The sequence below is a fragment of the Glossina fuscipes genome, unplaced genomic scaffold (genome assembly GCF_014805625.2).
Source record: "Glossina fuscipes isolate IAEA_lab_2018 unplaced genomic scaffold, Yale_Gfus_2 0, whole genome shotgun sequence".
In the NCBI taxonomy this organism is placed as follows: domain Eukaryota; kingdom Metazoa; phylum Arthropoda; class Insecta; order Diptera; family Glossinidae; genus Glossina; species Glossina fuscipes.
This window is the reverse complement of record NW_023998414.1, coordinates 7,361,538-7,376,776: the sequence shown is the minus strand read 5'-3', so window position 1 is coordinate 7,376,776 and position 15,239 is coordinate 7,361,538. Positions and strand designations below refer to the sequence as shown.

At 32.5% G+C, this 15,239-nt stretch overlaps 1 protein-coding gene across 1 annotated transcript in view; it reads left to right on the top strand.

Annotated features, from left to right (window-relative positions):
• The first annotated feature begins 243 nt into the window (after positions 1 to 243).
• The window catches only part of LOC119631404 (plastin-3), a 31,409-nt gene continuing 16,413 nt past the window's right edge, over positions 244 to 15,239 (top strand). Inside the window, exon 1 of the mRNA XM_038023572.1 lies at positions 244 to 749. Within this exon, the coding sequence (XP_037879500.1) occupies positions 675 to 749 (75 nt within the window). The 5' untranslated portion in view covers positions 244 to 674. The remainder of the gene's footprint in view (positions 750 to 15,239) is intronic.

Genomic DNA, 15,239 nt, shown 5'->3' with positions numbered 1-15,239 from the left:
TGTGGCGAAACGGCGAAATAATATACATAAATATATTTAATAAAACGTGTACTATAAATGCTTCTACATTATTGTTAATATTAAAAATATAAAAATCTTGAAAAAATATAGTAATGATACCTTTAGCTATTTGCCGATGTTATTAATTATTACATTGCTTTAAATTCATTTAAAATACGACTGAGTTATATACGTGTATATATATATATATATATATATATAAATTAACATATATATATATATATTTATATATAATATATATAAGCCTTTTATTAAGTAAACGCTGTTCAACAGAATTATTCATTATAATAATTTAGTTATTATTTAATAAAGTATCATAATAATACGTGAATTACAATACAACGTCACAAAGTCAGGCATTAGCGAAAGTGAGTGCATTAATAAAAACTATCGCATACCAGGCAGGCAATAAGAAAAATAAAAAGAGTTGTTGGTGGAGGCAGAAGATTATGTGGAAAAACACTAAAGAGTGAATAAATGAAATAAGAATTAAATATATGCGAAGAAGAATAAAGCTTCCAGAAAGTGTGTATGTGTGTGCATGTGCAGTGTAAACTAAACGCAGATTCTTTTTATTAAATAATTGGCCTCGATTTAAGTTAAAAAAAAAAAAGAAAGAAAAAAACAAACGCACAAATTAAACTCAAACCGCAATGTCGTCAATAAACAAATTTACGAAAGGCTTATCTGTAGATGAAAAGGCAGAAATACAAGAAAAATTCATAGAGGTAAGTGACCGTCAAATTTGAAAAGAACTGCAAAAAATTAAAGTTTCATATCGAACTAAATAATAAAATTCCAAAAGTATGAGTCACTGAAAAAGATTTTACGAATGTGCACCATCAGAAGCAGAGACAAGAAGCAATCAGTTGAATGTGTTTTCTTACAGAAATCAACATTAGCTAACGTGAGAAAGTGTGCTTCCAATTCTGTGACGTATTTAACGTAACTGTATGCGTAGTTATCAACCCCAATTTAAGGATTTCTTTGTTCATTTTCAAGGCTGAGTCGTTACTTTTGTACGATGCGTAGTATTTAAGGGTGCGGGCGAGAATAACTAAATGAAGATGGATCGATGCATGTAAGATATGCGACCATGGAAATTTGGATAGAAATGCAACATATAAACTAACAATATGTCTGCAAACATGGCCACTTGGGTGTTGCCGGCTTATGCTCATGCCGAGGCTGTGTAAAAGACGCAATCTTTTAAACACACATATATACACGTAAACGTTTAAGCAGTTCATAAAATGCATTACGCATCCTTTATAGAACGTCGTGTGTGGGGGTAAATTGTATACATATAAATATACATTTATCATATTATTTATAACCACATATCTACACAACATGTAACAATCCATTTGTACATGAATGTATTATATCTGGGTGCCCCAAGCCCCAAGACCCAAGCATAGGAAGGCTAAATGAGTTCTTCGTTAGTAAATCTCTGTTGATGTGAAGGGTTTTTTTTTTTTTTTTTCTTTCTTTACTTTAACTGAAGGAAAATTATGCGAAGGGACCTAATAAAAATACGGTTGGTTATTCCGTCTATATACAGCGGTACTAATTTGTTATGGCTTTCACTTTTTATGAAGTGATAATGAGATCACTATGACTCAACTTATGAAGTTTTAATGTTAATTTCTGCATACATTTGCCGCCAGGAATTTAATAAAAAGAATTTTCAATTTTTTAAAATCTGTTTTTCATCAAAGGCTGCAGATAACGGCTTTTTTTTTTTTTTGCCCCCAAAACGTAAACAACCAAACAATCACTTTACAGTCAATAATGATGGCCATTCATGGGCAATAAAATGCTTATAAGTACCAGCACTTATATCTCTGTATCCCAGGCACATTCGTAAAGGCATTAACCTCTTGTGAGCGTTTTGCGGCTGGCATGCAATCATTGAATTCTCTGGTATTTATTTAAAGCTGAGCGGAGATGGCGGTTTTATGATAAACATGCATTACATATTATTGTGCTACACGCCTGCGTTTAATGAACGTGCAATGATTTCATTTTCTTTTAATTTTTTTTATTTATTTATTTATTTATTTTTTTCTTTACATTATTAATCGTATGCATTGTTCATTCGCCTTATGTTGTATTAATGGATTTGCGCCTTTTGTAGATGTCAGTCAATGAATATGCTGGTAAAGCGTTACAATTCACTTGACACTGTGCTTCACTTTTGTATGTACATATTCATAAAATGATGTCATATTAAGAAATAAGTAGAATAGCTTGCCTTCTTCTTTCATATGATGAGCGTAACTTTAAACTGTACATTTATTTCAATTTAATTCTTGATTGGATTTAAATCCTGAGCGCATATGTCAATCTATTCATTTTTAATCGTACGCATGTGTGTGTGTGTGCCTACGCCTGGCATTCTTAAAGTCATAAAAATTGAGATTGTTAGTTTTTCAAAACTTACACTTTCGTTCCTAACTTACGAGATAGTGTAAGTGATATCACTCCATAGTTGGCCACAAATCGAAAATGCCGCAAAAATCCTTTGGAAAAGTATTATTGATTAATTTATTTCCTCGCTCTCACAATAAAAATTGTAGAAAATTTTTACTTGCTATCCTAAGGTGTATACATTGCGCCCAATTGCAATCATAATTATCCCAACTAATTCCATCTATCAGGCTATGCAAGCATTAATTCAATGAAATGAATTTTCAAATTTTCATCTCCTTGATATTGTATTGCTTTTAAATTTCTTCATAGACATGTGCTATATGTATTATATATGTGTGATGTGATATCGATCGGCCACATACAGTCCAGGTTACGGCCATTTCCTATTCCTGTCTCTCTCCCCACTTGTTCGTAATTGTCACAGTGTTACAAATGTAGGTGGTCTACTCTGACGAATTACTCATACAAACATATGCTAAACGAATAATGAAACGATGTTACATCAGTTAAGATCAGTTCCGCGACATATACATCATTTAAATTTGCTGTTATTCAAATTGGGACTATACAAGGTCGTGCGTACATCATCAGATATCAGACAAAATTTATGCATTTGACGCCTTAAGTCCGTTGGACAATGATAAATAATAATCTATACAATATAAAACAAGTAAGAAATTTATATTCGGTCGTGACTGAATCTTTTACACCCATCACCGTTTTCCTAAACAAGACAAAAAAAAGTAAAAGGATTACATATTCATGCTTTATAATATGAAATGGGCGTAGTTGATTTCTTGTATTTTCAAAGTAAACATTTTTGTCGCATAGGCGTGTGGGCGTTGTAGGTGGGTCATTCGAAAAGTTTAAATCACTTCCAAATTGTTTTTTTTTTTTTTTTTTGGAAATTTGTTGACGGTGTATTCAGTTTCGTTAACGGGAGAATGTTTACCACAAATACGCGCAGACAGACAGCTAGACTGGCGAATAGACGGACATATTTAGATGCATACCAAATTTGAAAGTGCACAAGAATTCAAATACTTTGAGGAATTTTTGAAACTTGTTTCTGCACCTTGGGTGCGGCCCTTCGGGGAGTACTCGTGGTGGTTGTGGTTGGTGAGTTCCTAGCTAAAATGGAACAATTGAGTGCAGCTAGGCCTCGCCATTGACCAGAGTGGGGTTTATTGTTCCATACACAATAAACTGTTCTGGACTCTGGTGCTGTTTAGGCCCCTACTCTGTGGGGATTGTCTAACTCGCCAGGGGGCGTAGCACGCTTAAAGAGGCTTGGGCCATCGTGGGGTTAAGCCTTTCCGGCAGGAACCCACGTTAAACCCTTGCCACAAATTCTGCACCTTATGAAGGTATTGAAAAAAAAAAATTAAATTTTGATACCTTATAATATTGAGTAGGCGTGGGTAATTTTTTTTCATTTCTATACACTTACTACGGCATCGCCTATAGAATATGCGTTCAATGTTTTTATGGTTTATGAATAATGAGCAAAAACCTAATGTTTTTATTCATTTTGAACAACAACAGAATTGTTCCTACTTTACGTATTGCTGTGGACGCGCCCTTTTATCAATTTGACCCACTTTCAATACCAAGCTGAGTGCAAGAATTTCCAGCGTTTATGCTAAATTTGAAATCGTTAGTTTCATTTTTACGGCCGGGAGACGGACGAACGGACAGACGGACGGACATGCTTAAATCGATTCAGAATTTGATGCCGATCAAAAATATTTATACTTTGTGGCGCCTCTGAAGCTTCCTTTTTCGCGTTGCCAAAGTTTTCACAAAATGAATATACCTACCATACTTCGGAGCTGGGTATAATAAATATCGTGCACGTCACGATATGATAGATTAAGTTTTCCCTTACAATACCGACATGGGGATTGCTTACAATTCGATATGTGTAGCAAATAAAAGGAGTTGGGGAGTAGATATAGATAGACTATCATGATTATGGTTGTAAAAAATTCGGTCGCGACCGAATGTAATCTTTTTACTTGTTCGTATATAAAAATGTATAAAATTTAAAATAAAGGAAAGTTGAAAATTTTCCTGTAAATTTGAAAGCTTATCAAACCCGTAATTAGATTACTTGCTTAAAGAATTTTTTGAAAAGAGAAAGTGAAGCTTTTTTCAACAATAATACAATGAGTTGAAAAACATTTAACCTCATATATAATATAATATGTATATGTATGTATGTGCATATATTATATATAGAGCGTAATATATGAGAGAATAGCATGAAAGCTATAAAGGAGGGGAAAATCTAATTTTAAGGTACAATTGCCGACAAAAAAGGGCGGACCGTTGCTTTTCATAGGCATCTAATTAAATTCAATTATACAAGTATTAATTAATTTCGCTTTCATGAAAATTATGTACAGCTTTAATCATCAATTCAAGTTGAATGTTTAAACGAAACACGATGCCTTGATCTTGTTGACGTGTATCCGATAATTACTTTGCTTATAATCGTAATCGTAATCGTATATAGTAATTAAGAAGGATTCATTGGTCGGACGTAGGAAGAAGCTGCATTGAGTTTGTCTGATTATTTTTGGCATCTCAATATCGTACGTGTATTATGCGACTTTCTAAGCATCTCGGAAAGATGTGTGTAACTGTACGCATACAATTTAATTTCAAAGTTTGGAATTTTTTAGTTTAGCGCGGCAATTGTTGAAAACAGTATGCATTATATTTTTAGCGCAATATTTTATTGATCGCCAGGAACTACTTTGACAATAGTTTCTTAGATGAACCTAGGAAAGACATTTTAGATAAATATTTTTTACATACTGTAAATCAGGAATGGGCAATCATCGGCCCGGTATGTTTAAAATTTAAAATAATTCAATTTGCTCGCACATAGCACTGCTCCAAATGGATTATGTGGATTATTATTCACTGCAGACCCTTGTTCGGGCTTCCGCCTTGACATGAAAATTAAAATTTGCCCATTGACGAAAAAAGTTTCCCACTGCTGCTGCAAATAATAATTTTTGTTTTACCGTTAAATTAGTCGATTTGCTCACTAAGGTCTCACTAAGTTACTCGATTGATACCAATTTATGTGTATACAAATTTCAACCCCATCATTTATCGATCCCAATCTGATTTGCGGCGAATCAGTTAAGAGTGCGTGTGACAGACGATAAGCTGATTTATAGGAGTCAAAATAATATTCGCTGACTCGCTGAGTATAACTTAGGTAAACTGATATCGCATTCAGATCAAAGTAAAGCTTTCACCTTTTTTTTTTCTTGTTATCTTGTACGAGACAAATTTCCCTGTGGACGATGGGTGCTTCATATTTGCTTGGAAAGTTCTGTCCGGAATATCTCTCCTCTGAATGATTTCAAGAGCTTTCTCTTAACCTAAACATTATGGGCACTTACTCTGCTAAGCTAATAGAAAACTTTGCCTTTGCCTTTGCCTTTTGTATAAATTTTATCCTCGACGACCTAATATATTTGTTCATGATCAGCATGAATAGCGAAATTACTTAGAATACATCTGCTTACACACCTGCTTGACTTTACATCTGTTGTAATTAAAACTTTTCTTCTGGCAAAAAATATTTATTTTTTTTTCGCTGACGTCAAGTTAAGTTTAAACATGAATTGAAATGATTCATGATTTCAGCAATAACTCGAAAACAAAGTACGCTGGTTGCTACCATTTTTATACCCACCACAGCAAGATAGGAATATACTCATTTTGTTTCTTTTTATTTATTTTTTTTTCATATCGTATGTAACACTCAAAAGGAAGCTTTAAGCGTGAAATTCTGAATTGATTAAGCCATGTCTGTCCGTCTGTTCGGTGTTTGTTGTTCCCATTATCGTGTTAAAAAAAAAAAAAAATGAAAATATCGACTTCAAATTTGGTAGAAACATTAGAAGTTTTTGCACGCAGCTTGGTATTGAAAATGGGCCAATTTGGTAAGAGCAGCAGCTCGCAGCGGAACGTAAACTGAACACCATTCCATTTTTCTTAAAAAAAGTTTGCGGGCTAAAAGAACTTGGAGAGTAGAATGAGAAAAGCGTAGGGGTGGGCATGCGAGATTCGGCTTCCGCCGAATATAACTTCTTTACTTGCTTTTTCTTGCCTGCTAAACTCAACTAAATTGGTTCAAGGTTTCGCGTACATAAAGACCACAATTTAAATGAGACAGGCGGGATGTTGACGTTTAACTTATAGTATATATATTCTGCGAAGAAAAGACAATCGGTATTGAAATTATAGAAATATGTCAAACACATTTCTTAAGGTAAGCCGTTTTGCGGGGGCAATGCGATCCGATCCATTTTCAATTGTCTTTAGATTCGCCTCCGGGCCAATAATTGTTAATGTCTTACCTAAATATGTTGAACATAAAAGCACTTCGACATAGACGAGATGGACACGGGGACAGATAGGCTCAAATGGATGTTAAAAATGATAGGCTACGAAAATATAAATGAAGCAACTCCATTATGTTTGACGTTATACCGTTATGCAAACACTTGATTCAGTATTCGACTTTCTTTCCGAGACTAATTTTATGTAAAATTTTTTCTTGCAAAATAATCTAAAACTCGTATGTAAATAAGTCTTTTGGGTTATTTGCAATAAAAACAATTCAGAAAATTATATCCTGATAGGGCTGGATCTGCTGTACCACTGCCCCTGCACTCTGCTTTCGTAAATGGAAACTAAAAAAAAAAAAAAAAAAGATGCTCTTTAACGTTGGGCGGGGATGGCCGTCTTCTTCCATTGTTGCACATATATGATTGGCATTGCTCATAGAATCTGCTTGTCTGTGCTTGGCTTATGAATGAATGGTGGGAGAAAGTGAAATTTTCTTAAGCTTTTCAAAACAGACATTTTCTCTATTTACGTAGTACGTTTGACAGAAGACAACTCAACCAGAGAGTTTTGTTGAAATTGTCAGATGTAAAACGTAATAGCATAAGTTATCTCCATCTGGTAAGAACATACTCACACAGACCATGCATTATCCGTCCGGATCAAGTGATATTGAAGAAGTGACAATGTCTGATGTCTGTGTGAGCAGAATCTTACATACACAATTTGGGTCAATTCGTGAATAGCCTCAAAAGAAAAAAGAATTTTTTCGACGTAATATCCCAATGCTGCCAGAAAGATGGGAAAAAGTCGTGACAAGTGCTGGACAATACTTTGAATAGAAAGCAATTAACTGTTTTTTTTTTTTTGACAGGAAACGACGGGAACTTATTTGTACTCCTAATAAAAATTGTTTTTTTTTTTTTTTATTCAAGGCAAGACGTGAAAAACTAATTCGAGCATAGCTAATATAAACAGCTGTAAGTAAATTAATTCACAAACGATTATTCTGCTTACCTGTCTATTAGTTCAAAACCTAATTACTTGTGACACTTTTTGCAGGCGTTCTTCTAAGTGTTTTTTTATGAAATTGTATATACATGTATACACATATATATATGATTAGCTATGTTAAGTTTGAATGCGAATTCGATGCAAATTGCAAAAAAGTCGAAAAATCATAAACAGCTAAAAAAAGGCGGAGGTTTAAAATTTCTCATAAATATTTAACAGGGCTGCCATACACTAAACACTAAGAAAATGAAGTGACAAAATTGTTACCAACAACGTATAAAAACCATTATAATTAATTTTGGCCATATATGCACATATATCTGTATGCATATGTTGTCGCGCGAAAACACGAAATTGATATGTATATATACATAGATATATATATAAAAATGTCTATAAATATATATATATATATATATATACGTATATATTTGTATGGAAGTGTAAGAAATATTTTCTCTGAAATATAATATCATTGTAAAAATTGAAATGTATAACACTTGCCGCATACACACAAATACCGTTTTGATTAAAAATGACAACTACATGCATTCATGCAAGTACTTACACATTTTATATATATATATATATATATATATATATATATATATATATATGTCAGAAATGATTCATTTGATTTTCATGTTATCGATTATCATAAAAAGTCAAGTCTCAGCAATAAAAAAAAAAAAAAGAAAAAGAAGGAATAAATAAAATAATCAGAAACATGCAACGATGACTATGTACAACGAATTTCTATATGCTTTTTATATGATTATGAAGTTTGATTATCTTCTTCTTCTTTTTTTTTTTTTTTAATATTCTCGCACTAAAGTGTAGTTCCGTCTTTAACATTTCTAAAACAGGATGTGAAGGCGCCCGTTTGGTTCGTCCAATATATCTTTTAGGTCTAAAAATTGATTCTCTCCATAGAAACGTATTTATCAGAAAGCTTGATAATCGAAGTATTATTGGGAAAGTTATGGACGACCTCGCTGTCGAAGTTTAACGGTTTCGAGGCGAAACGTTCATCGAGCCATTTCCGGACATCCTTAAATTTTGTGAACCCGAACTAAAACGGACCTACTAAATATGATTGCATTGATCTGAATAAATGGTAATCTGAGCAAGATAGATATATCCGAAGTATGCTTTGCAATCGCTGTCAATAAGTGTCCAGTTCAACTTGAAAACCATTCCTTGTGGGGACGGACGGACGTACACACGCCAATTTTCATCGTTTTCAAAAGCAAAAATTTTCTGCCCAGAATTTCGCAAACCGCTTTCTAATCATTTCATAGCTTACTGCATTAATCATTTTTGTAGCATTACCTGCCTTGCATTTCCATTTAAATCAAGTTAAAACACAAAAAAAAGGGTCAACGCACTGTAAATGAAGTCCATCCCTCTCCTTTGATACTTTGATGTACAATAAACTACAGTTTTTAAGCAATCGAAACTGAAATCGTATGGACACTAAAGTCAAAATTATATGCGCCCAACACATGGTACTTTTTACATGATTTTCAGATAACACGGTTCATCAGTGAGAGAAAATATCCTTTTTTTACACGAATTTATTGTTCTACCCACGAATCCAAAAAAAAAATAAATATTTTTTAATTCTAAGTTCTCACAGAAACTTATGTATACAGCAATACTAGAAAAAAAAGAAGAGAGAAGAATGCAAGAATTTTTAAGGAACGCATGTACCGTGTAAAAAAAGAGTTGAGAGTATATCTCAAATTCTGGCAGAATTGCATAAAACAACAAATTTCAATGCAGAGAATATATTTGTATACCTATTACATATATGTGTAAATAAGGTTCCAAATAGGATTAGTTGGGCCAACTGTGTGCGGCCCTATTGTCTATTGCCATGCAAAGAATTGCTGCAGAGAAATGAAAAATGTACTCCGTATATGTATTCTTGGCAGATGGGGTCGTAACATAAACGCAAACGGAACTAAAGATAAACGGGATTGGAGTGCTGAAAATTTTCATTAAATATTTTGCTTTTTTTTTTTTTTTTTTTTTTTTTTTATATCTCAGTTGATGTTAGGTATCAAAGAATCGTTTTAAACCGAATATAAATAAATTTCTTCGTTGCCTAATGTTTTTCAATTGCTTGCAAAATCGATTTATATAACCAAGTAATTAATACCTCAGTCACACATGATGATAAACGAAAATGAAACTTTCAACATAAAATAATCAGTTAATAAAATCGAGTTAATAAACTGCAGCAACAAAAGCGAAACAAAAAAAAAAAAAAAAATTGAAGCAGAAGAAAAAACCCAACCCACGTACAATTGACAAATCAAACAGTCAGAGCAATAAGTAGTAAGCTCAACTATAACGTCTAATCAGCATATTGTTGTTGCAATCATTGTTGCTATTGTTGTTGAAATTCTTATCACGTTGCATATATGAGGCAAAGTCAGTGAAGTAAGTTTGTGACACATTTTTTTGTACATTTTTTTGTTTTTATTTTTGTGTTTTTTTTTTTTTTTCTTGCGTTTTATGTAGCTGACATAACATCAAGTTATGTTTAATATGTAAATTGAGTGCATTAAAGTGACCGACAGGCAGTCAAGAGTTAGTGTGATCTCAGTTGACAATAAATAGTCAAGTCAATGTAATTTTATTTTATTTAATTTTTTTTTTTTTTAAATTTTTTTTTATTCTCTTTTTGAAATTTTATAGACCCAGTCAGAATGCCTTATGTTGACATAACTATGTACAGTCATTTTTATTTAAAAGCCTCATGTTCGAGGCATCACAATGTTTGTTTTGTCTAAAATATGTTTTAAACTTATACCTAAGCTAATCATTTGATAAAATTATTTCTTGCATATTTTTAAACCCTTACTGGTCATATTTTCTATTACATGTACCGTTTTCAGTGCACGCTGAAATGCCTTGTCCTGTGTCGTTGTGGGGATTACGACACTGTTTCAGACGTGTCCGCATAACGGATGACGAAATGCCCCTCTTTCTCTGTAGAGTAAAGCACATTCTAGCATTTCGCTATTACATATTAAATGAGCGATTCATAACGCGGCGAATAAAAGCACATTTTAGCAGTTTGCTGTAATCTATTGCTTTCATATAAATCGGTTTATTTACTTATCTCTGTTTACATTTTTTGGGTTTTTATCAGAGAAATCTTTTAAAGGTATTTTATACGTTTGAACATTTTTTACGGCATACCCTGCGATAATTATGCAACTAAAATTTCATTGTCTGATGTTGAGCGATGTCGCTTAATACAATACAAGATACTTATCTTATGTTTTGTGCTTTTGACTAAGCACTAACGATAAACTTTTCATCGTACCTGACGTCAGGCGATATAAATTTTTGTCCTGAACTTCTCCCGTTCTGCATTACTGCTATACATACACAATGTCAGTTATCAGTTGATAACTCACACCATGATTAGATAATTTAAGGGCATATACGAAGCCCGCGACAACGAGTTTCAATGAAATGTTTCATCACTTGAACTGAACTTGAGAACTCTAAAATAGTTGTGTTATAATGATTTTTACCAATCTGCGCAATACTCTTCAAAAAAAAAAAAAATGCCTTAGTAAGTCTTTATCGTACAAAAGAAGATTTATTGTCTCTTGCCGAAGGAGGAAATCTTGCCTTTTATTTTCCTTCTTTTCTTTTAAATAGGTTCACTTCGTGAAATGAGACACTTTAACATTGGCGTCATTGCTCGAACAAATAGAAGCAGATTTACGAAAGAACTTAGGTTGGGTGATATGGTATGACGTCATAGGATGATATGATAAAAAAAATGAAAAATTATTTATTTGTCAGTTCATACTGGAAAAAATGTATTAATGGTTACATAAAACGCACATATCCCTCGTAATCGGGTGACGAAACTTGCGTCAGCGTGTCAGTTACAGTATGCGTAAAAATAGTTCACTTACTTAAATGAACGTTACTGTAAAATGAATTTTCAAAAAAAAAAAAAAAAAAAAAAAAAACTTTTTTTTTATATAATCGAGCTACTGCTGACCTCTTAGTGAGACAAAGCGTTAATGTATGAGAAAACATGGGTCACGCTTGAATGACAGCAACATAGTTTATGCATATGATACATTTGTACTTATACAGGTCATGTTTACGGACGAGTGAGGGCACGCGACATAAAACAGGTACTTAACTTGAATATGTGATAAAATCTAAGGCATAATCCGCATATAATGTCAGTTTAGGTTAATATGTAAACCATGCGCATATTAACGGTTTTTGATTAATAGTTAGTTACCTTTCAACGGGTATGTGAACATTTATATCAACAAAAAAAATAAAAAATAATTATATATATATATACATACATAGTGTTATTGTTATTGTTTTTCATATTCGACTTGGATTGAATCTTTTAATGTCCAGCACTTGCTCGTTTCGTTTCGTTTCGTTTCGAATGCCGTCCTCGTGGTGTCAAGCTATTAAATATGCTTTTCACGCTTTATAAAACTTTCATTCATTCTTTCTAATAATTCCTAACTCAAAGTTCAAGAAACGTATTCGCTGAACAATTGTAATCAATTTCAATTTGTAGAGAAAAATTACGAGATATCTCGTAATTGGCAGCAGTCTACTTTTTAACTGTCACTTTAAATAATCGCCATCAGCTCACCCGAAATCTTTTAGTGGCTATCAATAGTTGCTATAATGAAAAGATCGCTCCATTCTTCTCTTATATAGGATATATAGTATAGTGGTATATATCAGACATCATATATCCCATTAATTTTGCAATATATTTTTTAATACAATTTGGCAGCACTTTAAAAAATAATAGTAGAAATTGAAAAAGAAGATTTACATAATCGCTCTTAATTTCAAACTGCGGGATAATTATGCATGAAGAGTTAAACTTTCGCTTTCGTTTTCAGCTGTTCTTGCTAAAGAGCTGAATGCGGAAATTGCGCGGTTAGCTTCGGTTTTTTGGTAACTGTGATATCTTCATTTTGAATTTTTGCGCTTGTTATGAGAAATGAAATACGAACAAATGTTCATAGTTTTCGGAAAGAGTGTCAGTTGTAATTATAAGCAGGTTCACCAATTGCTTTTGCTTACTTGGTTACTTCTTGACTTAACCGCGTGAGCGAAATGAAAACAAAAACTTTTCAGTTGAAGATTGACATAACGGACAAACAGACTGATAGACCTGGCTAAATTGGCTACGTTATTCATGCTAATTCAACATATATATATATATAGTATGCTGTGACATTGAAACCTAAAATATAACATTTCGTAAATATAATGATAACTAATGGTCTCTTTTGGCTAAATCCAAACTGAATGCGATAAAAGAAAGTAACTATTAAACCGATATGACTCCATTGCATAAAATATGGTTATAACGCAAAGAAAAGTATTAATTATTCTCGTGCCCTATTAGTTAAGTAATTAATGCAAAATATTTACATAAGACGTTCATCCGATGTCTTATCTTCTCTTGATGACTGACCGATGACTGATGACTGACCATCTCGTCATCTGTTATGTATTGAATTGATTTTTACGAACTTCATCATCTTCTTTATTATCATTATTATTGATTGCATATTATGTATTATATTACTTTATATATATATATATATATATATATATATATCATACATATATATGATGGTAAGCGTTTTATATATTCTTAGATGTTTTTCATGCCATACAAGCCATTATCAATTTTATGATTTTATTAATACGCTTTGATAATATGGTTAAGGCATACATTTTTACATTTTAGATTCTTTAAAAGAACTCTTAGCTTAGCTCTGCGTTCGTAAATAGTTAGAAAACTTTACATTTTTCTTAAAACATTTCTCTTTCCAATGCTTTTTTATATGAAGCATTTTGAATATTCGCTTGGCCATGCACGTGTCTGCTTTACGGAAGCGAGAAAACATAATGAAAACAAAAATAAAACTTGTTTCGCATTTCAAATTGAAAGGTGTCGTCGAGATTAAATCGACGACGGAACAACTTTCTTGGATACTTCAATAATTCAAATAATATTTATATTCATGAAAATATCTTTTGTGATTTCATTTAAGCAAAATATTTTTATTAGCGTATGTGTACGCATCGGAAGCCCATTTTGATGAACCTACAGTGAGAGCAACCAAGTTATTGATGCCTATCGATGAAGTCGATCGAAGAAAGCAGGAACTTAATATCGATTATGCTCCTATAACTTTCATCAGCTATGCCGTATTTTATCCTTTTTTCTTAAAATCAAACGTTAAGATACTTATCAAATATTTTCTTAATTAAAATTCTCCCGTCAAGTTCCAAAAATTAATTGGGTCGCTTCATGGTTTCTCTCCTAATTATCGAAAATCCAAATAACAATAAAAAGAATTAAAAACAAAAAAAAAAAAAACTGGATAATACTCTACATCAGCCGGGATGCAATACGGTGTTAAGTTTGTCCGGATGTATGCAACATGCAAAAGGACTTGACATAGAACCACTTTTTATAACATTGATCAATTCACACGCATTACGCTCTAAATCGATTTAAGCGTGTTTGTCTATCTGTCCGTCTCGTTACCTTCTGTTCAACTTAAAGGGCGTAATGTTTGAGATAATTTCATAAATTTTGATACACCGACGTGTTTTGCCTTAAGGGTGAACGCTATTGAAAATGATTCGGATCGGAACACATTTTCGACCACTTGCCATATAACTCCTTATATTGATAAGTCGTAAGAAATAGTGTTATTTTCAGAACTTTGCAACAAAAATCGCCTAATAAACTAATGTGAAAACTTTGGATAAGGTGAGGCAATATATTTATGGTAAGCTCCTATATGATAAAAAGGACTAACTTTCCATACTTTTTGATTAAAATTCGTTCATAATAATAATAATAATAATAATTTGACATAAAATACAACCTTACCGAATTTGGATTACGTAAGTCTATTTTTTGGCATCCAATCATTGTAAGGGTTCTAAAAAAAAAAAAAAAAAAAACTTTTATATGCCAAAAATATTTTATGATGAAAATTTGTCCTTGGAATAGGTCATAGGGAATAGAAGATTTGGATCACATAGGTGCATAGGGGATCTCACGAAGCAAGCCCTTTCTCTGAGGCGATAAAATCGAACTTGTAACTGGAAAATAATAAAATCTTTATCAAGTAAATGCATTTTATTGAAATTAGATCATCCCACCCAATAATATAAGGGCTTTTATGGAAATTAGGCTTTTCCATAAAATTAATGTATAATTTTCGAGATAGTATTAAAAAAAAATGACTGAATAACTGCATTAGGCGAGGCCGAGCAGAGTATCTAATTATTAAGGCCTTGCCTACCTATGGCATTTTTACTTGTATTTTTGGACTTGCAAA